General features: G+C 56.4%; 5 protein-coding genes across 5 annotated transcripts; all 5 read left to right on the plus strand.

Moving 5' to 3' along the window:
- Positions 1–1059: 1059 nt before the first annotated feature.
- On the plus strand, positions 1060–1770 carry LBRM_18_1230 (putative ras-related protein rab-5; the record flags this gene model as incomplete). Its single annotated transcript, XM_001563995.1, has 1 exon — positions 1060–1770. One exon carries the CDS (start codon positions 1060–1062, stop codon positions 1768–1770), a length of 711 nt encoding a protein of 236 aa, XP_001564045.1.
- Positions 1771–6425: 4655 nt separating this feature from the next.
- LBRM_18_1240 (conserved hypothetical protein) lies at positions 6426–9500 on the plus strand (the record flags this gene model as incomplete). Its single annotated transcript, XM_001563996.1, has 1 exon — positions 6426–9500. One exon carries the CDS (start codon positions 6426–6428, stop codon positions 9498–9500), a length of 3075 nt encoding a protein of 1024 aa, XP_001564046.1.
- A 738-nt stretch (positions 9501–10238) lies between these two features.
- On the plus strand, positions 10239–11240 carry LBRM_18_1250 (conserved hypothetical protein; the record flags this gene model as incomplete). The annotated part of the gene is made up of 1 exon (XM_001563997.1): positions 10239–11240. The coding sequence occupies one exon, from the start codon at positions 10239–10241 to the stop codon at positions 11238–11240; it is 1002 nt and encodes a 333-aa protein (XP_001564047.1).
- Positions 11241–16874: 5634 nt separating this feature from the next.
- On the plus strand, positions 16875–17204 carry LBRM_18_1260 (conserved hypothetical protein; the record flags this gene model as incomplete). The annotated part of the gene is made up of 1 exon (XM_001563998.1): positions 16875–17204. One exon carries the CDS (start codon positions 16875–16877, stop codon positions 17202–17204), a length of 330 nt encoding a protein of 109 aa, XP_001564048.1.
- A 2916-nt stretch (positions 17205–20120) lies between these two features.
- LBRM_18_1270 (conserved hypothetical protein) lies at positions 20121–20729 on the plus strand (the record flags this gene model as incomplete). The annotated part of the gene is made up of 1 exon (XM_001563999.2): positions 20121–20729. The coding sequence occupies one exon, from the start codon at positions 20121–20123 to the stop codon at positions 20727–20729; it is 609 nt and encodes a 202-aa protein (XP_001564049.1).
- Between the last annotated feature and the right edge of the window lie 2180 nt (positions 20730–22909).

Genomic DNA, 22909 nt, shown 5'->3' on the forward strand with positions numbered 1-22909 from the left:
CATACACACATACACACACATACACACATACACACACATACACATACACATTTCACTTTATTGCACCTCTTACTGTTGGTATTTGGCACTGGGCGAGACTAGCAGTGGGAGGGGGTGAGGACTGAGGAGGAAAGAAGGCATGCCATTCTATTTTGTTCTCTGCACTTTTGATCTCTGTACCAAGAGCGCGGGGGTATTTTCCCTCCTCCCCCTTTGATTCTACCTTTCCACCCCTTCCCTTTCTCACTCTTTCCCCCCTAAACGAAGTAAAGACATGCAAGCAGCTGCACTTGCCCACCCGCATTCATGTCCGTTGCATGTCAGGAAAGGCACTTGTCTTTCTCTGTCTCGCCAACCACGCGCTTCGTGTTTGCCGCTCCTGGTGTTGCTTTCGCATTGGTTCGATATATTTTGTATCTGAGGAACCCCTTCCCCCTCCTGTATCGAAGGAGCACTGGGTTGGGATTCATTTACTGTCCCCTGAGCCAACCTCTCTGCCTAACGCCTTCCTTCCTTTTCCTCACTCGCGTACATTTGCTTATTGGGTTGTATATGTCCGCACCATGGTCATACTCCAGTCAGCTTCGCAGACGAAAGCTGCGCATCATCAGTTCACCTTCTACCTCTACACACACAAAAAAAAGTAACAGCAGCCACAATAGCCCATCAATCGACTTCTATAGGGGTGACTTCACGCTTCTGCCCATTTTGTGTCTTTCTCCCTCTCTCACTCTCCCTATTTCCTGTGCGCCATCCCCGCACCCCCATCCGTACTTTGCTTTCTCGTGTTTGCTTAGTTTCCTCGCTTATTTGGATTGTGCACATTCACGCTCGCCCCATCCACGGGACTCTCACCTCTTCACCTAAACACAGACGCTGGTACTTCCCTTGAGCTCACGCGCAGCGCTGAGCTTTGGGCTCAATACACGCTTGAACGAGAAGGAAGACACACCGCGTACACGATAGGTGAGCTTCACGCATATACTCACATTCGCACCACTATCCCTGCTCACCGCGAAAGAACACATACACAAGCGACACAACACCTGCATCTCAACAATGAACACCCACCCACCTCAGCTGATGGAGGCTACGTCCGCGAAGATCGTGATGCTCGGTGAGTCTGGTGCCGGCAAGAGCTCCATCGCGCTTCGCTTTGCGCGGAATGAGTTCTTAGCCAACCAGGAGACCACTATCGGCGCTGCCTTTCTGTCCAAGACGGTGATGATGCCACCGGCGCGCGGCGCCGCGGCCGCCCCAGGCGGTGCGGCTTCTGCTCACGCTCTTCAGCAGCAGATGCGTGCACTCAAGTATGAGATTTGGGATACGGCGGGTCAGGAGCGCTTCCGCTCTCTTGCCCCGATTTACTACCGCGGTGCCTGCGGTGCTCTTGTCGTGTACGACATCACGAATAGCGAGAGCCTCAAGAAGGCGCAGACTTGGATCAAGGAGCTCCGTGCCAACGCAGATCCGTCACTGATTATTGTACTCGTCGGAAACAAGAAGGATTTGGAGTCTCTGCGGCAGGTGCCCTTCGAGGATGGACAGCGTCTCGCAGCCGAGGAGCAGCTCGCTGCCTTCTACGAGACATCTGCAAAGGACAACAACAACGTTGAGCAGGTGTTTCTCGATTTAGCTGGGAAACTCCTCGACCAGGGCCTGGGCAACCGCGGCGGGGCTACTGGAGGTGCACGCGGTGGCGTGATAGCACCACGTGGCGAGCGTGTAGAGCAGCACAACGAGTCAGCCGCCCAGTCTACGTGCTGCTGATCCCCCCTCTCCAGACTACCTTCATGTTGCCATCTTCCTCCCCTTCTTCTGTGCGTGTGTTCCTTTCTTCTCGAATAGCAAAGTTGAAAGGATCGACGCACCCATACAAGGGAGCAGAAGAAAGCGAGATAATCAAGTCCAACAGAACGATGTCCAGCGTCGTGTGGATCTCACCTGAATGTGACGCCCTGTGGACTTGGCCACCGCGTTCTTCACGGCCCCGAATCGCTCTTCTTTTTCATCTTTTGCTCTTTGCGCTCGCCGTCTTCTGCGTTGTCGCTGACCTGGACAACTGTGTGTGTGTTTTTTTTTTCCTTTGAGTCTCGCTTTTGTTTTGTTGTTGCCACCCTCCTCCCCCCCCCCCCCCCACACACACACCAAAAATTACCTACGGAGGTACACGTATACGTGCACACGAACGAGCCCACCAAGGCTCAGCACTCGCCTCTTTTTGTTTCTTTGTTTGCCTTTCTTCTGTTGCTTCTTCTGCTCCAGCTGTTCTTTCTGCTGTTGTGTTCGCCTCTCTAGACTACGCGTATGAGATTTGAAAACGCACATGGACACAGACACACACACACACACCCACACAGTCAATCTGGCCGCGTGTACACAGAGTCTCTTCAGTCAAAGCGTCACCGGCAGCGATGGAGCGTGGCTTCCGGATACGAGGCCGTAGCTTCCCTTCTTTCTTCGTCTTCTCTACACGTATAGGCACTGGTCTCTTACACGTTTCTCTGGGGCTCGATCTCTCTTCCGTGTGTACGCCACTAGTGCTGACAGGAAACATGCGATAGTACCTCCACAAGCACGTTCACATACACGTCTCGGGAAAGCGAAAGAGAAACGGAAAGGAAGAAAGATAAAGCGGGCCGGGGAGTGGGGATTGATGGTGGTTTCCATGGTGTCTTTCCTTTGCTTCACTTCTCATCCCTTTTCCCCACCCGTGATTCCTCGCCATGGATGCAACCGCCTATTTGACCCTTTGTGTGATATCTCTGCTCGCACTCTGCTCCATGTTGCGCAACCGCTCCCCAAACAGAAAAAAACAAGTAAGAAGAAAGTGGTGTCGTGTTGCATGTAGTGTCATGAGGATCTTCACTACACTACCGAGAGGGTTACCTTACAAAAGTGCGTAGACAACCAGCAAAACAATTCCTCCAAAAAGCGCTAGCTGTAGTGGCACCATCGCCACGGCAGAGGATGTGCCGAGAACAGAGGTAGAGGGATGAAGGGAAACAGTTGACGAAACAGTGCCCCTTATTATTCGGTGTTGTTCTCTCCCCTTGGCTGATTTTTGCTGCTTCCTTGGTTAACACTTTGTGTAGAGTTTTTGGCGCTGCTTTTCTGTTCGTTTGGTAGGAGTTTTTGCGTCTACTTCGCTCCTCTCTTATTTTGCTTTCGTACGTTGCTGTGTCTTGTGCTTCTCTCTTATTTATGTATTTTTTTTTTTCTATGAGCAGGTCGGTGGCGATCTGTGTACTCCTGCTTGCATGCGCGTGCAGCTGAGGCAAGGCATCTGCGTGAAAAACAAACCCCCTCTCTCTCTTCCCCTGTCCGCGCACCATAGCTTAGGCATGTGTTTCTCTCTTTATGCGCTTTTCAGGTCTCCCTTTTTTCTTCTCCCTCTGATGGCGAGGGGGACACCTCCGTGTGTGGTACCTCAGGGTTCAGCACCCCCTCCGACTCTCTGTGGAGAAGCCAAGCAGCCCCCCTCCCCCTTTCTCCCTTGCCAATGCTGAGCCACCTCTGGTGGGGACAGGGTCAAGCACCTACGTCGTAGGGAGGCCAGGGCGGTGTATCGCAGCGGCTGTCGGCGGTCAGGCTCTGCGTGGCGCTGCGTCGGATCGACCTGCACCGGTGCGCACGCTTGCACCACCCACATGATGGGGCAGCGTGTCAGCGTGACTCAAATGTGTCTCGCGCGGCCCTCGCGGCCCACTGGTGGAGAGAGCCTGCGGAGCGAGGGGCGGGTGTGTAGAGTGCGATACCGAGGCGGTGCGGAGACGGCTGAGTTGGTGCATTGCTGCAAGGCGTGGCCTACGGCCGCTTCGCACCGCACGATTGGGGCCCGGGGCGGGGTCGGGGGGCAGAGTGGAGTAAAACTCCCGTTGTATGGCCGAGAGTGGTCTCGCTGAACCAGAAAAACATTTTTACAAATCTTTTTTCTATTGCTGTGTTTCCTTCTTCCTCTTTTGACTTTCGCTATTCTCGTCTCTGTGCTGTGGTGCTTCGCTGCCCCCCCCTTTTTTGCCTTCTTCGTCCTCTATATTCTTACGAGAACGCATGCATCCACCCCTTCGAGACCCTACGCCCACACGCTTCCGTTGTATGTGCTTGGACGTATCGTTACCCAGCGGGATGCCGGCGGATGGCGCGGCGCGGACTGGCGCCAGGGCGGCGATGGCCGAGGTGCGCGGTTGATAGTCGTGCGCTCGCGGTTGCGGCGGCGGTGGGCTGCGGGGTCCCCTTTTGTGTGCGGCTGCCGGGCCGGGTGTGGGGGCTGGGGCCTGGCCCGCTGCGGAGACAGTTGGGTGGGCCGTGGGACGGCAGAAAACGCTTGTGGGTGCTACTGCGGACCCGTTCTCCCTCGCTGTGGCGCCGCGCGCGCGCCCGCTTCCGTTTGTCCCCGGTTGCTGTGGACCTCGGCGCGGGGGCCGGCTGCGTGGGCGGGCTCCGCCCCCAGACACCAAGCCAGCGTCCCCCTATTACCCACAAGATAGACGCTGGGGTTCTGCCCTCGAGAAGGACCCTGGCCGCGGCCCGCGTGGGTCGGGGCGTGCAGTGCAGCCGCGTCCATCTGACGCCGATCGCGCAGCAGGCATCCGAGGACGGGACGAGGAAGGACGGGGAGAGCCTGCAAGGCGCGCGAGTCGATTGGGCGGCAGGCGGCCCATCCTTAACGGCCAGCATATAGCCGCTGTGTAGCACAGGCATGGGTGGGCTGTGGTGGTAATGCGTGCAGCTGCTGACGTGTTTGTGGGTGGGATAGACACGTGAGAGCGAAGCGAAAAGTAAACCATACACGATACAAAGCGTGCACAACATCCTCTCACGAGTGTTTGTTCTCTCTTCATGTTCTGTATTGTTATCTGATCAATATGGTATGTGCGTGTGTGTTGCCATATTTCCTCGCATTCTTGAACGCGCATCGTGTGTATCTCCTTCGCTTGTGTCTGCGCCATATGCTGTTTCTCTCACTTTTTCTTTTGTGGCGGAAGTGCGCTAAACTAATCCTGCGCTGATGACCTCCTTTTGTTGTCTGAAGAAAAACGAGCGAGCGAACCATGTCCAGCGAGGTAAGCGCCAAGCAAATGGGGGGCGGCACCGAGGCGCCGGCGTGGCGACCAACTCACTTGTGCGCCGGCAGAGGCACACCGCGATATGTGCGTTAGGGGGGGGGGCTGTGCAGGACACACACAGAAAAGCTGTTTCAGCGCAGGGGCAGCGGTTGTTGACAGTCATGTCCTGAGAAAGAGTGAGTCAACATGGCAGGGGGTGGGGAGGAGATGAGCAAGCTGGCTTACTGACCTTACGCATCATGCTCTCGCAGTCGCTGCGCGTTTCAGAGGATAGGCTGTTGCTATTTTCCTCTCTTATTTCTGTGTGCGTTGTCTCTATTCGAGGCGATGGAGAAACAGAGGGAGGCGCTCGAGTGCCACACTCCAGAAAGTAGCAAGAGTGCCTGCGCGTTCCTCCTCAGCAGTGCCTGCACCTTTGCGCGGATTCGCGTCTACGTCACCCCTAGGCTTGCACCTCCTTTTTGTTTCTTGCTTTCACGCCAATCTTTACTTGCCTGTGTGAAGCATGTGGCCTGTTCTTCGTGCTGAGGCTGTTTGCACACACACATACACACATACATACACACACACATACATACACTAGCACACATTTCCTCCCTCTCGCCGCTGACAAGTTGTGTAGATAGAGACATCGATTGCTGCATAATACCTTGAAGAAGGACTTGAAGAGGCTGGCGGTCAAATCAATACAAGCGAGGGCAACAACAAGGGACATCCCCCCAAAACGAGCAGCGACGAAGGGCAAGCGGGTCCTTATCGATTCAAGCTCTCGGCTTCTCATCTCTTGTGTTTCTTCGTTCCGCAGACGTGGGCACTTTGGCGCTGTTTCCCTTCCCAGTGTTTTTGTGCGTATGCGTCGAAGAACTCCACGAAGTCGAGGCGAACCGAGACGTTCGCCTACACGCCAGCGCATTGTCAGTGTCGACTGCAGTGATCTCCCACCTTTGAGAACGACGGCTCAAAATGGAAGAATCTTCGCCACCACCATTGAATACCGCGACACCCGGCACCAGTGGCGTTCCTCCCGCTAGCGCAGCGCGGGTAGTGCGGCAGCCGCAATCTAGCGCGCCCCCGCGGACAGCGGCGATACCGTCGTTGCGCATTAGATCACCTACTCACGCGACCGTTTCTCCGACAGATGTCGATGATGGGGTGGTCGAAGGCGCGGATCGTGACGGATCTTCTTTACACAATGCAGATCGCGGGCGGTGGTCATGGAGAGGGGACCAGGAGGACGGGGAGGCCCTTTCACTTGTCGGTGAAGCCTCTGCCTTGCAGAGTGAGAGCGGTGCCATTCGCACAGCTGCGGGGTCTCCCCCGGCGCTGCGGCGGCCGTCGCTGCTATTCGAGACGGCGATGACCACAGATGCCCTGCTCGCGCGCGCTCACCAGCAACCACCACCACCAGAGCAGCAACAGGTTCACACACGCCCTGCTGAAGGCGATGTGCAGCCTCGGCGCACGTCAGGGGCCATCTCTTCCATCCTTGGGCGTCCTCCGCCGGCACCACAAGTTGCTACGAACACCTTCGCCGAGCCTTCGGGTGGCTCGTACTTGTACTCCTATCCCACCCCGCAACGCGACTCCCCTGCGTCTTCCTCCCTAGTAGTGCCTGGGCGGCACCCCAGCCTCTCTCCGACATCAACTGTGGATTATATTGAGATCGAGCACAAACAAAACGAGCTGCGTCACGCGGTGGAGCACCACGTGCAGTCCCTGGAGCGTTCTCTCGCCTTGCGTGATGAGGAAGTGGCTACTCTGTCGTCGCGGCTGCGCAAGCTCGAGGAGGACTACCAGTTCAACTACAACCTCATAGCAGAGCGGGATGCTGCGCTGGAGGAGGCGTCGGGGCAGCTTCAGCGGCTCTACCGCGAACTGAAGCGCCTCACAGAGGAGTCGACACACATGGAGAAGCAGATCGACACCGCAGACAATGAGATCAGGGCGGCTCGGCAGCGTGTACGTGAGGTGGAAGAGGAGCGTGATGCTGCGGTACGGCAAGTGCAGAGGGACTACACAATCAAGGAGCGTCACCTAGCAGAGGCGGTACGTGCGAAGGAGGCGGCGCTTGAGAAGGAGCAGGCGGAGCAGCACACGTGGTACAAGGAGCGAGCCAAGGCGTTAGAGGAGGAGCGCGCCGTCATGGCTGACCGCAGTGCTTTGGTGTCCATAGAGACGGAGGACCGCTTCAAGCAGCAGGTTGCCCGACTACAGTCGGAGGTAGCGGTGCTGCAGCAGGCGCTGAAGGATGCACGCCAACAGAAGGCAAACGCCGAAAAGCGTATTGTAGCGATGGAGGAGGCGAACACCGCCCTCACGCACGAGTCTGTCGTAGCCCAGCAGCGCCACGAGACTTTCGCACAGGAGGCTGCACTCACCAAGAGGGACTTGGAGGATCGACTTGTGCGAGTTGTCGGCGACGCTGAAAAGCGCGTCCTCGCAGCAGAGGCGACTGCGCGGGAAGAGGCGGGCCGCGCCTCGTGCACAGAGCTAGAGCGCACTCGCCTGCAATCAATGCTGGCAGGGGCGCAGGAGCGTTTGCAGCTCCTCACTACGCGCTACGATGAGGAGGTCGCCCGCTTCACAAAGGAGCGGCAGCAGCTTCTCAAGAGTAGCGACGAGGCGATGGCGGCCACCACTTCAGCAGAGCAGGCATTGCACGACACAAAGCGTGAGATGGAGCAGCAGCGCCGCCTGGCTGCGGAGGAGGCTACACGTCTTCGCCGTGAGGTCGAGCGTGCTCAGGAGATGTCCGAGGCAATCCACCAGGAGCTCGTGACCGCGCAAGAAAGCTCTCGTGAGTGGAAGGCACAGGCGCAGAGCCTTGAGGCCGAGGTGCGTCGCTGGAAGATGGAGGAGAACAAGACGGCGACCAATGGGCGGCTGGAGTGCTCTGCGTGGGAGGAGAAGTGTCGGCAGGCCGAACATCAGGTGCAGCTTCTCCAGGAGGTGACTCAGCAGGCTAAGACGATTCAGCAAGGCGCGGTGGAGCAGGCGCAGGCCGAAGTAGTGCGGCTCACGCGCGAGCTTCACGCCAGCGAGGCGGCGCGTCGCGCTCTGGAGGATCAATTTCACTTGCAGGAAGACTACAGGGATGGGCGGGATGGGCTTCAGATGCTGCGCATGGAGAGGGAACAGCTTCAGAAGCGCGTGGCGGAGCTTGAGCAAACCAACGCCGAAGTGCGACTGCAAGTGGCCAACTTTGCTGCTGAACTGCAGAACGACCCGGTCATCAAGGCCGCCAAGGAGACGCAGCAGCGCGCTGTAGCGCTGCAGCAGGAGCTGGAGCAGGCCAGGGCGGAGATACAGTTGCTGCAGGACTCGTTGAGGGACAAGGATGAGGGGCTGGTGCGACTGCAAACTGAGATGCTGCGCGTGCAAGTGCTCGTCGCTGGCGACGAAACAGAGTCGCCTCCTCTTGACATGCAGACCCACCTCGCCACTGGCGCTTCCACTCTCACTGATCACGTCTCGCGTGCGCTGCAGCGGCGGCAGCAGAAGATGCGTTCTGAGTACAGCCGTATGCGCGAATCATACGAGGAGATGGTTCGCGAGCTTGACCGACAGCGACGTCGCCGGCGCAGGCCTGCGCAACCTTCGCGCACTGCATCAGTGACCTCGTCGTCCTCGACGAACTCTTCATCCGCTCGGGGCGCCAAACTTTCAGAGCGACATGGCAAGGGAGGGGATGGGGGGCCGTCGGCTGCCCCGGGCGCCTCCGTACCGCCAGCACTTCCCGACTCCAAAACGGCGCACCTCCTGCAGGAGTCAGAGGTGTGGCGTCAACGATGCGTGCAACTGGAACAGCAACTGCTCACCGTACTGCGTGAGCGCGACCGTCTCAAGAAGGAGCTGCAGCTGGCCAAGCAGGACGTGGTGGCACTCGGCGCCGAGAAGGCTTCTCTGGTGGACCTTAACTCGCTCCTGAAGGCGCAGCTGCGGGAGGCATATCGGCTGCGTCTCGGCGACACCAACACTCGTCTGGTTCGAGGACCCACCACGACCACTCCCGCCGCCAGTGCCCCTGACGTACGCATCTCCCCTCAGCTGTTGGCCGCAGCTCTCCAGGCGTTGGAGGAGGGCACTGCTGCCGGTGACGACACAGAAAGCAGGCCTCGCGTGTGCAGTGCGGCGAGTGCAGAGGCAACCTTGACGCAGCACCGCTCACGCGCCGAGGAGGCTTCGGGGATGAAGGGGCCGCCTGTTGTACACTCCACCCGTGGCTATGCCGGGGCATCGTCCCCCTCCATCGCTTCGCGATCCATCTCAGCGCAGCAGGCGCAGGAACGGTTGACCACGCTAGAGCACGAGATAGAGGTAGCTCGTGAGCAGCTCGCTACCGCCACTAGAATGAGGCCGCAGTGCCCAGACGGTCAGGCGGTGATTCGCCGTGGTAGCGCGGCTGTGCGGCACTATGGTCTCAGTGACTGAGGCTGCATCTGGACTACACTACGAGGGGCCCAAGTCCTGCACTGTTTCTCGTTCTCTTGCGCTGCTTCTCTAGAGGCGCCCTCATCGTGGACGGCCGAGATAAACGCCATCAAACTTGCTGTGGGGTGGCGAAGGGGGAGGGCGTGGAAGGCCACGGGCGCCGCCACCAACTTTTTCCATAGCGCGCTCGAGTGAGATGGCCACTGAGTGGTGGTGGGGTGTGTGGGTGTCGGATATGTTATGACGAAACAAAAAAAGGGAGACACCAGAAGGGGTGGGGGGCAGGCGCTATCATCTGCCATTAATTCACCGACGTGCTCGCCTCGCGCCTTCCGTCTTTGCGTCCTTTAACTCTTTCTTCGCTCTTATTCATCCCCTGCTGTGTCTTGTGCCTTTCCCCTCAATACCGGTGCGCCAGTTAAATGCATACACTCACACACTTGTACACGTACACAGAGAACCTCGCGCGCTCTCTTACGCCCCTAACAACGTAGCTATCTTGGCAGATTCGCCCCTCCAACACCCGCCCACAACAAAGTGCAAACCCCACTGCCACTTGGCAACACTGACCCTGCGAGATAGAGAGAGCTATACTCGCGCCACATCCTACCACCTACCGTTACGATCAGAAGTTGCATAGCACGCCCCACTACCACTGTCACACATCCCATCATGGGCGGGAAGAGCTCCACGCAACGCCAGGTATCACAGGTGCGTAATGGCAGCGGGGGACCCAACATGGCGCCAGGGCAGCAGGCTCCTAGCAGTATGCCACCGCACTTAGCGAATCAGTACGACAATAATAACACCCGTCAGCAAAGCCTGTCGAGTGGCAGCGCCAACAACACCGCACCGCATCAGCAGAGCATGTCGCCGCAGCCGCAGCCAAATAGGAACAGCAACCCCACGGGGAACAACGGCACTGCTACCAACGGAGAAGATCGCGGCGGCGTGCAGGAGGGTCAGATGGTCAAGATGCTCGCCACCGTAGAGGCATCCACGGTGAGCTATGTGCCAGCGACGCAGGTGCTCACGTTCTACATCACGAGTATATGTGATTCACTGACCTACGAGATCCACACCGGTGTGAAAGAGTTCGTGCAGGAAGGCATTGTGCTTTACAGACCCAACAAACCAAAGATGGAGCCTGTCAAGACGGAAATCCGTGGCCCACAGGAGAACCGCCGGATTACCTTAAAGCTTGACGTCAACTCGCTGGAGGAGAAGGAGAAAGCATTCAATAAGCACTACCCCAAACAGATGCCGTGCGTTATCGTGCTCCGCTACAAGACCACTGAGCTGCAGAAGCGTGACGGCGACCGCGACAACAACTTCGAGGAAGAGATGCAAGTGGAGCATACAGAGCACACCTGCGTTGACCTCGCGGAGAAGCCGAAGCGCCGTGTCATCAGCCAGACTGTGACGGCGGGTGGCAGCGCCTACTCAGTAGAGAACCTTTACGGCGCGGATAACGATGGCACGACGCCGGCAACCCGCAGCGGCGGTGGTGCCGTGATGATTGGCTCGACAATCGAGGACGACGAGGATGGACTGTGCGTGATATGCCTGACAAACCCGAAGGACACGGCTGTGATGCCGTGCCGCCATATGTGCATGTGCAAGGACTGCGGTGAGCAGCTGTTGAAGCACAAGCCTGTGTGCCCGGTGTGCCGCGCTCCGATTTCAACACTGCTGCACATGCCCTCACTGAGCAACAACACCGCCGCACACACTGCATAGGGAACGATGGAAGGCATCGATGACGAGGAAGAGGAGGGTATAGAGCGACGAGCAGCACGCAGACGAAGAGGGAAGCCTGGATTTTTTCTTTTTGTTTCTCTTGTTGAGGGTGGAAGAAGGCGGGGGCGGTGGAAGATCGAGAGGTGTTCTGCAACATCGCAGTGATGCCCACACAATGCTGCCGGGACATGTTCCTTTTTCTTCTCCATTCTCGGACCTCTGGCGTCTCTTCTGATTGTCCTTCTACGTTTCACGTTGTTTGTACGTTGTTGGTGTTTGTGTTCCTCTTCCTGTGCTTCTTTGCTCTCCTCGGCTCCTCTCTTGCCTGTGTTGGCTGGCGCGCGCATGCGAATGTTGTCTGCTTACGCTTTGCTTTCGATTTTTTTCTTTTCTTGTGTATTTTCTTTCTTCTGCTGGGGTAGCCGTTCTCGTCCCTCCCCGTCACCCGCCACCGTTGTGCGCCTGCTGCTTATTCACACCTGAGCGGCTTCGCGATGCCGCTTTTTGTCTCCTGATTCGCACTCTCACTCCCTTGCCGCCTGTTAGCCCGCTTCCTCCTTAGACGGTGCGTGCTGTACCAAAGCTAGAGCGTGCATGTTTATGCTTTTTCGGAGGCAAATCTTCCCAGTGTTCGTACGCCTTCCCATCTACACGCACCAGCATGCGTTCTGCTCACGCACCAGCTTCAGGCACATACGAAGAGGAGGAGAGAGGGAAGGGGGGGGGACTCATCTACTTACCGACGCGCGCATACTCAAGCTTACGCGCATTCACCTATGCACAAACTACTGGCACTCACGTTCGGTTGGTGTTTCACGGCACATCGTCAATAGAGAACAGGTGAGCAGGCGGTGAGGAGAGCGGAAGTAAAGCAGAGTCAAACCGACGAGGCGTCACTACACACACGAGTTTACTCTTCCCTGAGCTGTGCGCTCTTCATCTTGCCCCTTCAGTGTTTTCCTCTTTTTCTTGACCTATTTAAGTGTGGCTGTTTTCTGGAGGACGCCTGTGCCTTGCGCGGGAATGGAAGAAAGAGGCGCAAGGCTGTCTTGCTGCAGACTGAAGCGGGGGGTGGGCGGAAAAGGAAGGAAAAGATGGAGAGGGTGCGATTGGGGTTTTGATCATGACTGGCTAAGATGATTCGGGAATAGGCTGATGCCGTACTCTGCCCATCCTTCCACCTCTTCTTTTTCACGTTGGTACGTCAAGCGAGTTGGCTTCTCGCGTCCTCTTCCTCTTTTCTTTGCTCTTTAGCCCTTCCTCTTCCCCTTACTGTGTTAGGCGTGTATGTATCTGTGTGATTGTGCGTACGTGTGTACTCGTGATTCCTTCGATAGTGACCCTTGCGCGTTGCTGACCACGCGTTCCAGCTTCCTCCGACTGCCTTCATATCTCCGACATTCCGTTGGTTTATTTTGGGTTTACTTGCCTTTGCTCTTCTTCCCCCTTTTTGCTTTTCTTCTCTCTCACTTCTCTCTTCTCTCTCCGCTCATCCCGTTATTGCCGATCGGCTCATGTCGTCATACCCACTCACGCTCGCCCTAACGTCATTTCACTTCCTCTCTCCCCTCTTCGTCTTTTCCCTCGTCCTCTGTTCCCTGTCCGTTACCGTCTTTGGCCATTGTTTGTGTTGTTTTATCGCTTCTCTCTCTCTCTTCTGTCTCTTGGTGGGTGAGCGAGTGTGCACGACATCGTGCCTGTGCCTGTGCGTGTGTGTTCTGTCCTTTCCCCTCTCTGTGCCTGGGTAAGTGTGTAGATGTGCACATGCATTTCTGTGCATGTGTCGCACGCGCAACCTTTTCCTCTGTTTCCTCCCTTTCTCGTGTCAGCTGAGCTTCTGAGCTGCAATTAAGGGTGGCATGAGAGGAAAAGAAGGGAAGAGGGGGGGGGGAGAAGGGGGCGCAGTGGACCATGTAAAGTGTCACGGGTGAATGCCTATGAAGGAAGAAATGCACAGCCAGAGCAGGGAGCGAGGCCGCGGTAGGAAAGACACCAGCATGGGACCTCGGACTCACCTTGAATAGTGTGGGGAAAGTGGAGGAAACAGGATCGGTGGGAGCCTCACTTCACGAGCGTATGCACACGTGTGTTTTCTTTCCCTTTGCCTGTTTCTGCGCGTGTACGTGTGCGTCTCTCTCTCTCCTTTGCTACCTTCTTCATTACATGTATCGGCTTCTCGTTTTGCTCGAGGACGGGGCTTCTGACCCTTTCTCTCTCGCTCTCTCGATCGTCCGTGTGTCTGTGTGCTGGTGCGTTGAGCGTACACGTTCTTCCTCTTTCTTCACCCATGGCTTTTGTTGACCTCCTCTTCATTTGTTTTTTTCTTCTTCGTCTTGTTCCCTGCTTGCTGCTGTTGCTGTGTGTGTGTGCGTGCTGGTGTGGTTTCCTCTTTCCTACGCTTTTGCCTCAACACCACACCACCTGCACGTTCCAAGAATACACTCACCCACCATATTACACAGAGTCGTCATCGTGTCATTGATGCAGAAGTGCCGCCACCTCCTTTTTTTTTTGTGTGTGTGTGTCTCATGCGTACCCACAAACAACAGCACGCGTGAAGGCATCTCTTGGAAGATACTTGTGCTTCTCGTGGCTCACTTTCTCCCTTCTTCCCTTTCACGCTTGTTCTTACGCCTTCCCACTGCCTTGATTACCTTCGCAGCGTTTGTGTCTGCTGATGCTCCTTCTCTTGCTTCACTGATGCCTCTGCTCTCTCTTTTTTTTATTCACTGGGACGCACAGAGTCCGATGCTTCCATCCACACCATAAATACTGTGAGGGGTTCGCTCAGACATGGACGTGTGTGTGTGTGTGTGTGTGTGTGTGTGTGTGTGTCGATGGATATCCAGCCATAACGGCTGCAGGCTGGATGCTTCGGGAAGAGAACAAATGGCCAGGAAGGAAGAAAAATGGGTGAGTTGGAGTACTTCCGTATCTCATGACGTTTGCCTTGATGCGACTCTTTAGACAACAGACCACACATGCGCCTCCTCTCGCTGTGTTCCCGTTGTTGTGTTCTCCTTTTTTTCCCCTCTTCTAAAAAGATGCTTTCAGTTTCTTGTCGGTGTTCGTTTCTTCGTCCTGTGGCCGTTGCGGTTCTCGTCATACCAGTGTTATGAGCGAGTTGCCTGGATGCTCTTGCCTGCGTTTGCACTCGCATGTCTGAGGTCTGGGCATGATGCTTCCTCACCCAGCCCCCTTCTCTCTCTCACACGCCAACCTCCACCACTAGAAGGCCGCTTTCTTTTCTTATGCGCTGCTAGGCCCCTGATGATGCCGGCAGACTCACCCTGGTATCAGGGTGTAGTACCCCTTCTGTGGGGAAGCCAGTAGCCTGCGACCTGCGCTCGGGTGCGGCTGCAGCGCCGCGATGTTAGAGGAGAGACCTGCGCTGGCGCTGTGTCGAGGAGGCTCGCGGCCATGACCCCGTTAGGACCAGCCCTCGGCGAAGCCTGTCCGCGATGCAGCATATACGCGCGCCCGCCTGCTGTTTTTCTGCTCGTGCTGCGCGCAGCGTGGTTGGGGTGGGCTTGGCGGCCCGGCTCCTTGCCGAGCCCTTGGGGCACACCTGTGTTCTGCGCGCGGTGCCTTTCGCACGGCATGCCTGCGGGACGTTTTGCTCGTCGGGTGTTCGGGGCCCCGGCGTGGCGGGGGGAGGGGTGCGCGGCGGCGGCGTCCCCGTGTGTGGGCGCGCGCCGGCAATAAAGTGGACCCTGGCCGCGGCCCGCGTGGGTCGGGGCGTGCAGTGCAGCCGCGTCCATCTGACGCCGATCGCGCAGCAGGCATCCGAGGACGGGACGAGGAAGGACGGGAAGAGCCTGCAAGGCGCGCGAGTCGATTGGGCGGCAGGCGGCCCATCCTTAACGGCCAGCATATAGCCGCTGTGTAGCACAGGCATGGGTGGGCTGTGGTGGTAATGCGTGCAGCTGCTGACGTGTTTGTGGGTGGGATAGACACGTGAGAGCGAAGCGGAGAGAGGACGTGTCGTGTGCGCGGGGGTGTAGGCGTGTGAGTGGGCTAGTTGCTGCTGGTTGGCTCATCTGTAGGTTGTGTGCTCTTCCCTCTTTTCTCTTGTCTTTTGGTTCTCCTCTTTCGATGTTATCATTGTTGTGGCTCTTCTGGCTGTTATGTCCTGGCGATTGCGCAGCTTGTGTATGGGTGATGGCGTGAGATGTCGGAGCGCACAGGCAGGGGATGGGTGAAAGCGTGAATGCTTATCAGCACATATATGTGTTGTGTTGTGTGTTTTGTGTGTTGATGTTTGTATGCGCATGTGATCGTGGGTGAGAGGCAGTGGAACGAGCAATGAAGAGAGCGACTGTCGCGCATGAATGAAAGTAGACGAAAGGGTAACGATGCGAGAGGGTGAGCGCAATGGATGTCCCTCTGTGCCGAATTCCTCTACGCAGAATCGCACACGTGCGAAGACACCACTTCCGCAATGCAACCTACGGTGGTTTCTCTCTCCGTGTGGAGTTGTATAGGAAGGTATGCTGTGAGCTGTATCATCAGCCATCTTGACTACCATTTCTTCCGTCCTAGTGTTTCCGTTTCGCCCTTGGATTCTCTCTCCAGCTCTCCACCCTCTGTCTCTCCCTTTCTCGTCTCACGGTTGTATTCTCTTGTTTTCCCTCTCTCGATGAATGCGTCAGTGTAGGCGTGTCTGTGAGTGTGGGCGGTGAGGCTCTACACCGCAAGCAAACCATATCTTCCTCACACGAATCACCTGAAGAGGGATATGGCCAGAAGATCCACGGGAGACGACGCGTGCCGCGCTTCACCGTAAATATGTACCCCCCCTCTTTCCCCAGTGCTGCGAGAGGGAGATGTAAAGGGGCCTAAAGCGTAGGTTTGCATGCCAAGTATGGCTGCGCCTTTCTCAAAGAGTACAGAGAGAGCTAGGGGCAAGCAATGCACCTCACAGCGGCATATATTTGTGAGCCTGTGAGGTGTCCTGCACGGCTTATCAGAGCCACTCTACGCATTGTTTTATTGTTGAACTCTGGCGGCTGCGTCGGCTCTCCCGCGCTTGGGGCTCACACGTTAGCAGCAGTGCAGGGCATCAGTGCATCTTGTGCACGTCTTTGCAACGCTCTCTGACCAACTCCTTGGCCATCGCTTATATTTTAGCCCTGCGCCCTGCTCTATCGCAGAATCGGAATCCCCCACGTCTATTCCTCCTACGCACACGTGCTGTGTTGCTCCTTGTTGGTACCGACACCACTCGCTTACCCTCTTTGAATCGACTAGACGAGGAGAGGGAGCGAGTTAGCCCCTCGAGGCGTATTGCACGTTGCATACACATTGAGCGAGAGTGAGCGAGGCAACGAAAGGGAGGGGTGACCTCCTCGTTGCGGTTTCAGCGGCTCTCGCAGCGCGTTGGCTCGTCTGGCTCTTGACCTGTACTGCCGTTTTCTTATCCCCTCGCCGCTTTTTATTCGTTGCGCTGCTGGGCTTGCGCGCTATAGCAGGCGCTCTCGTTATCATCGCCGTCTCTCTCTCTCTCTCGCTCTCGCTCTCGCTCTAGCTTTTTCTTCCTTCAACATCACATTACGGGGCCTGTTGTAGACCCGCGTCTCAGCAGGACGATAAGGGTAAGGGTAGTATTTGACAGCGATCAAGCGCATTGCAACTATGGGGTACGATTCGTGTGCCACATGCTGCGCAGTCTTCTCGCTGCTGGGGATCGTACACCTCGTGCTCTTCGGCCGCATGTTCAGCGAGAAGGCAATTTCGTTCGCTATTATAGCCGTAGAGAACGGGTGGGACGGCGAAAAGAAGGCGAAGGCGTGCTACAATGGGGCCATCATCTACACAGCGACGCTCTTCTTGTCCGTCCTGGCCCGCGTGTACTTCCGCCGTAATGACGCCGCCAAGGCAGCGCTTCTTTACGCCCAGCGTGCTGAGGAGATTCAGGGGCTCCTCGTACCACCAACCTTGTCGACAGGCTCTACTCAATACTGAAGAGGGTAAGCGATGACGGCATTGAAGGTGGGGAAACTCAGAGAGGCAAGTAAGCAGAGTACGAACAAGAGTCGCAAATTCTATGGTGTCGCACGCGCACAGGGGTATGTGTAGAGTGCATGACGATCGACAGCGCTGCCAAGGAGGTGCGCAACGACTCCTGAAACCCTGATCGACTGCCCCCGCTTCTCACGGAGAGGAAAAATGAAAAGGAAGCGGCACGCACCTTTCCACACCGGCGCGCCTGTCTTTCGGCTTTTCTTACTACTATTCTCTTCTCCAAAGTTGCTTACAGACGAAGAGGGACGTGTGTGTGCATGTGTGTGTGTGTGTGTGTGTGTGTGTGTGTCTTTGCATGCTGGAGAGAGGAGAACGAAGTGAGACTGCTCATTGAATGCTGCGCCTGTGCGCAATTGACTCTGCGTCTTTCTCTTGTCACTTTTCTCTTTGGTTTGCAACCGCTTTGCTCCCCCTTCCCTCATATTCATCACCCAGCTATTCCTGTGCGTAGTGGAGGTCATGCATTCGCTCGACCTCGTCTCTCTCTCTCTCTTTGGTCTTCCTCCTATGCACGCTTAATTATTTGGTTGTCTTACTGTTGCACGCCTTTTCCTCATTTGATTTCTTCTACCGTGGAGAGGTGGACGGGGCGGCTGTGCGTTGGGGTGAAGGGAAGGGGGAGGAGTTGTATGCGTGTTCGTGTGCGCGGCTCTCTCTTGCTCCCAGTATGTCTGTGTGTCTTCCTCTTTCTCTCTCCTCTCGTTTTGTCGGCAGCTCTTGTGTTTAGCTGCCGCGATGGACGTGAGTGCGTTTGTTCGTTTCCGTGTCTACAGGAAGTAGTGTCCAACTTATAGCGTTTGTCCTCCTCTTTCTTATTCCTCTATGGTCGGTGCTCATCTCTTCGCTGCGAGAAGAGATGAGGGGAGGGGGAGGGGCAGAGAGTATGATCGACAACAGCGACGGGGGACGGCAGGCACGTCTGCAGGTGTGTGCGTGTGCGTGCGTGTGTGTGTTAGAGTCTTTTGTTTAGTGTTGCAGCATGCGTGCGTTGTGTACTTATGTTGGTATGGGTGTGCATGAAAGGAGAAAAATGAGTGAGCGACAGGTAGAGGCAGAGGCAGAGGCAGAGAGAGAGAGAGTGTCGATTGTGTGTGTGTGTGTGGTGTTGTGATGATAGAGACGTGGATATCTCTCGTCCTGATACTGTGTAGGTGCTGGTGCGCGTACGGATGGCTCCCTGGACAAGCACTTTCTCTCGTTCATTCCTCTCTCGTACGTATGTGCGCATCGTTTGTTCTTCCTCCTCACTGTATATTCTAACACCGACCAACAAGGCACCCCCACACAAGAAAAGAGCGAAGCAAATCGAGCCACCTCAAGAGGGGGAAACATGCATGAAAGTCATCGAGTTGTGCAGAGGCTGAAGGGCGGAGGCTTCACGCATAAATGACCCTTTGGACGTAATTTGTCGGTAGCCAGGATCCACGCGGGCCCACACGCACACACCCCGTGGCTCCCGTGCTGACGGAGAAAGAGGGAGGAAAGCTGACTACCACATGTTTGTGCAGGGGAAGAAGCTGGAAGGGGGCAGCACAGTCGCAAAGATTCTTCGCTTTGCCCTTTATCCGTCGCGCACTTCTCTGTTCTCTCTGTGGAGGATAACCCACGAATCACAAGTGCTCACAGAGACGTTTATGCGTTTTATCTTTTTTTCTCCCTTTATCCTGCTAGCTTTACATATTGTGTACGCATGCATGTGCGCTCCTATCTGGTCGTGTGTGTGTGTGTGTCTGCGTGTCTATGGGCGGGCGTGCGTGCGTGTGTGTGTGTTTAGTCTTCGTCTCCGTTGCAGCAGTCTGCACTAGGTCTCTCCTGAGGGTTTTACCTGCATCCACCCATCATTCCATAGATACAGGCGTGGGCCTGTGTGGTCAACTCCCCCTTTCCCCTTCCCCTCTACGTCTACCTCCACCCTTTTCTTCATCTCCCTCTCTCTATTCACTCACCCCGCCGCCGCTCCTTCTTCGACCCATTGCCATCGTCGTCACACTCCTCTCCTCTTTCGCTCGCACCTAACCACGCAGAGGTGTACGCGGGCGCATCAGCCTCAATGCAACACCCACCCACACCCACACACAACAGGAGTAATCTCAGAAAAAAGGTATCGTGAAGAGGACAAGCGAGCGAACGAAAGTGCCGCATTAGCGCCGCTTTTTTTTCCTCTTTCAGCGTACGTCAAGCAACTTTCGTTTTACCAGTAGCACCTTCAGCGAAGGCTCTACTCACCTTCACATCGTCCTCATATATACACTCTAGCGAACACACACGCCTGTTTCTCTCGCAGGCGTAGGGGTCGGTTGTCGGCGGGGGTGCATGAGCTTGCCCCTCCCCGTTCAGTGCTCTTGATGACAGCAGCAACCCTTGTCGTGTGAACGGTTAAGGTGGCGAGTAGAGAGCACACGCAGAGCTTCTCTTTTCCTTTCACTTTCAGAGAGCAGCGCACCTCATATATTTTTCACTGTAGTCTACCCGAAAAGTTTCCCCCCGCCCCGCCCCGCCCGCGTGCAGGCGTTGTGAAGGACCTTTTGCTCGTAGTCCAGCATTCACGTGAGGCTCTCCCCCTTCCTCTGTTTCTGTATGCCCCACCCGCCGGCTAGTTTTTCATCACCTTTTTTGTTTCTCCTCCCCTCCCCACTGCCACGCACCCCCCTGCTGTGCTGACCTCCGTTGTAGGCTTTTCATTCGCTTCTTGCTGTGACTTGCCGGTGGCAACGGCGTGACCGGTGAATCCTCACCCCCTCGGTGTGTTTTCTTTTTCCTCTTTTCTTTTGTTTGTGTGCTGCTGCTCTTTCACACATACGCACCCACCCACATCCACACCCACACACACACACACAGGTAACGCGTAGCCAAGCGATGGAGCAGTTTATGCAACCGTTGGAGGGCATCTTCCGCGACGGCATCCCTGCCCCCGTGCTGCGCGCCTTTGCCCCTCTCTTTCAGGCGCTGCCAAGCCTCCAGGAACGTGTAGAAGCATCTCGCGACTGCTATTACTGGCGTGCGAACCCCATGAAGTGCCTGGAGGAGGACATCGACACGGTCACCGGCTTCATGCAAGCCTGCGAGGCTTCCTTCCGCATGTGTCCGCAGCAGTCGGCGACGCTGCTCAAGTGCCATATGACGGAACCAGCGCGCGCCGTCTACTTCTGCCGTGATGAGGAGTGGGAGTGGCGCAGCTGCTTGATGGATCAGACTGGCATCCGGTTCTGGCCGTACGCAAATGCTCCGATTGGCGCGCCCTGGTCGAATGGTGGGCAGACGGAGGACTTTCATCTGGAGGACCGCTTCTTCTACGAGAACTTCTCTTTCTGGCGTCGTCGCGGTGCAATGCTGGCGGTTCGCGAGCGTGAGCTAGAGGTAGCAGTGCAGCGCAAGCACTGGCTCGACGAGCAGGGGGACGACACCTGCCTAGCGGCACCAAAACCGACTCTAGCGCCCATTGGCATCAACACCAAGGTCAACTAAAGAGGTGTGGCGGTGACGATGGCTGAGCAGATGGAGGTGGATTACCACGCTGGAAACCAAGCCAAGCTATACAGACACAGAAGATGCAGCACCTCCATCCAAGGGATGAGGGGAGGATGAAAGAGATGCGCATGCCTCACTACGAGGGGCGCTCTCGACTGAATTGCTCCATGTAGGGATGTGTGTGTATGCGTGGTGTCTTTTTAAAATATTTTCGCCGCTTACCCCCTGTCGTATGTGGCCTCCCCCCCTCTCTCTCTGTCAGTGACGTTACGTGGACAGCAAGTGTGACTGTGTGTGTGTGTGTGTCGTTGTATGTATCGTCTCTCTTCTGTTCGTATTTTAGGCGCTTTTCGCCTTGTCCCCCACTTCTCTCTCTCGGTGTGCGTGCGTGCTTCTCGATAGAAAAGCAGAGCGGCAGAAAAAGTGAACCGCGGCGGCAGAGGCAGCAGACGGATGGCTAACCCATGGTGTCGTTGGTATTCACACCTATCAAGCAGGCCCACCCACGCGCACATGGGCCATGTGTCGCGGACGGAAATGCGCGTCTGTGTGCCTAGTGACCATACTGCAGAAGGCACACGTGTGGCGCGCTCAATTGCCTCCCGCTTCCTCTCTCTGAGTAGCAGCTGATGTGTGTCGTTAACTGCACCTTATGTCCACTCAAATGTGGGAGCTTCCGAGATGCTTAAGGCTCTTGACTCTGTTTCGTTTTTCATTGCCAGGTAGTCAGTAGGGAAACATCTGCACTTTGTGCCTACTGGAGGCAGCACCTTCACGAAGACCGACGCCACCCTATACACACCCTCCCCGCTGCTTTTTTCTTCCCAGGGCCGCCACGGAGTCGTTTCTCTTTCCATTCTTCTCGAGACGGCCTCCCCCGTGGATCGCTTTCCTCTCTCCGCGCACCACCTCTTTCCTGCGTTCGGCTGCTGATTGGGGGGCCTGACGCAGAAAGGGGGTGTGCTCACAGGAGGTGCCTCGGTGCTCCTGCCTCGCTTTTCTTGAGTGGCGAAGCAAAGGCCCACAGCACGAACACACGCTTATAGACATCTCCGCATAGACTGATCATACGTTAGACCGCCACCATCTTGCTCAAGTAGTGGCTTAGGCGAAGCTGCCGATCAATTCGCTGACTCACATTTCATGTGAGCCTTTGCCCACACTGAGGAGTAAGGGAAAGAGAGAGAGTGAGTGAGTGAGTGTGCCACGGGGGCACATTGTGCTTCTTCTCCCTGGCACTCCTTACCCGTACAGCGTTAAGTGAGGGATTGAGGAGGGGGGGGGGAGAGGGCAGAGACGGACGGACGCCGGGTGCATCGATACACTGCGCTGGTCACGGACAAGCCCCTACACCGTCTTCTCGATGTAGGAGGGACCGTTGAGTTTGCTGAAAAACACCAAGAAAGTACACTTCGTTGACATAGCTTCAACTTCTAGAATGAGCTGCGTAGTCGACAGCAATGGCAGCGAAGCGGGTTCAGGAGCAGCTCCACCACCGACTGGCCTGTCTGCTCCTCCTCTCTTTGAATGTAGCTCCTCCGGTGTTTCGCACATGTCCATTGCCTCCCTGCAGCAGAGCTTCTTTGATCCGCAACTGCGCCGCACTCCTCGGTCGTATCAGCGCGTTGACAGCGTCGCTGCCGCGTTGCCGGCGACAGCGAATGCATCACAGCAAACGACTTCTTTGTTTCAGCTTCCCACCAGTCACGTTCTGACTCGGCCTTTAAGCCGACCCGGGACGGAGTTTTTTGAGGATGAAGGTGAGGACGAGGGAGGGCAAGATTTGGGACCGCCCTCCCTCTCGCGGCAATGGTGGTGTGATAGGGACGCTGTCTCTGCACCACTGCCTAACCATACGAGGCAGCATCATCAGGCTTGGGACTCTGAGTCGGTGCCTCCGGCGACTGCACTCTCGTGTAAGGATGCTGTCATCCAAGAGCTCGGCACAGCTAGTGCCGTAAAGTATCGCACAGAGACGTCATCCCCTTCGCTTCATTCTCCACTGCACAGTTTGCCGGCAGCGCCAGCCGGTACCACAGACGAGGAGGGTCGGGGGCAGAGGAGTGGCATGGGGTCTGAGCACCGCCCACAGTCGGCACCGCCTCTTGAGGCGCCGTCATCCGCAACGATGCGAGCCAGCGCTACTGCACTACCGTTCTTGGAGCGATACGCCGCCA

The sequence above is a fragment of the Leishmania braziliensis genome, chromosome 18 (genome assembly GCF_000002845.2).
Source record: "Leishmania braziliensis MHOM/BR/75/M2904 complete genome, chromosome 18".
Classification (NCBI taxonomy): Eukaryota; Euglenozoa; class Kinetoplastea; order Trypanosomatida; family Trypanosomatidae; genus Leishmania; species Leishmania braziliensis.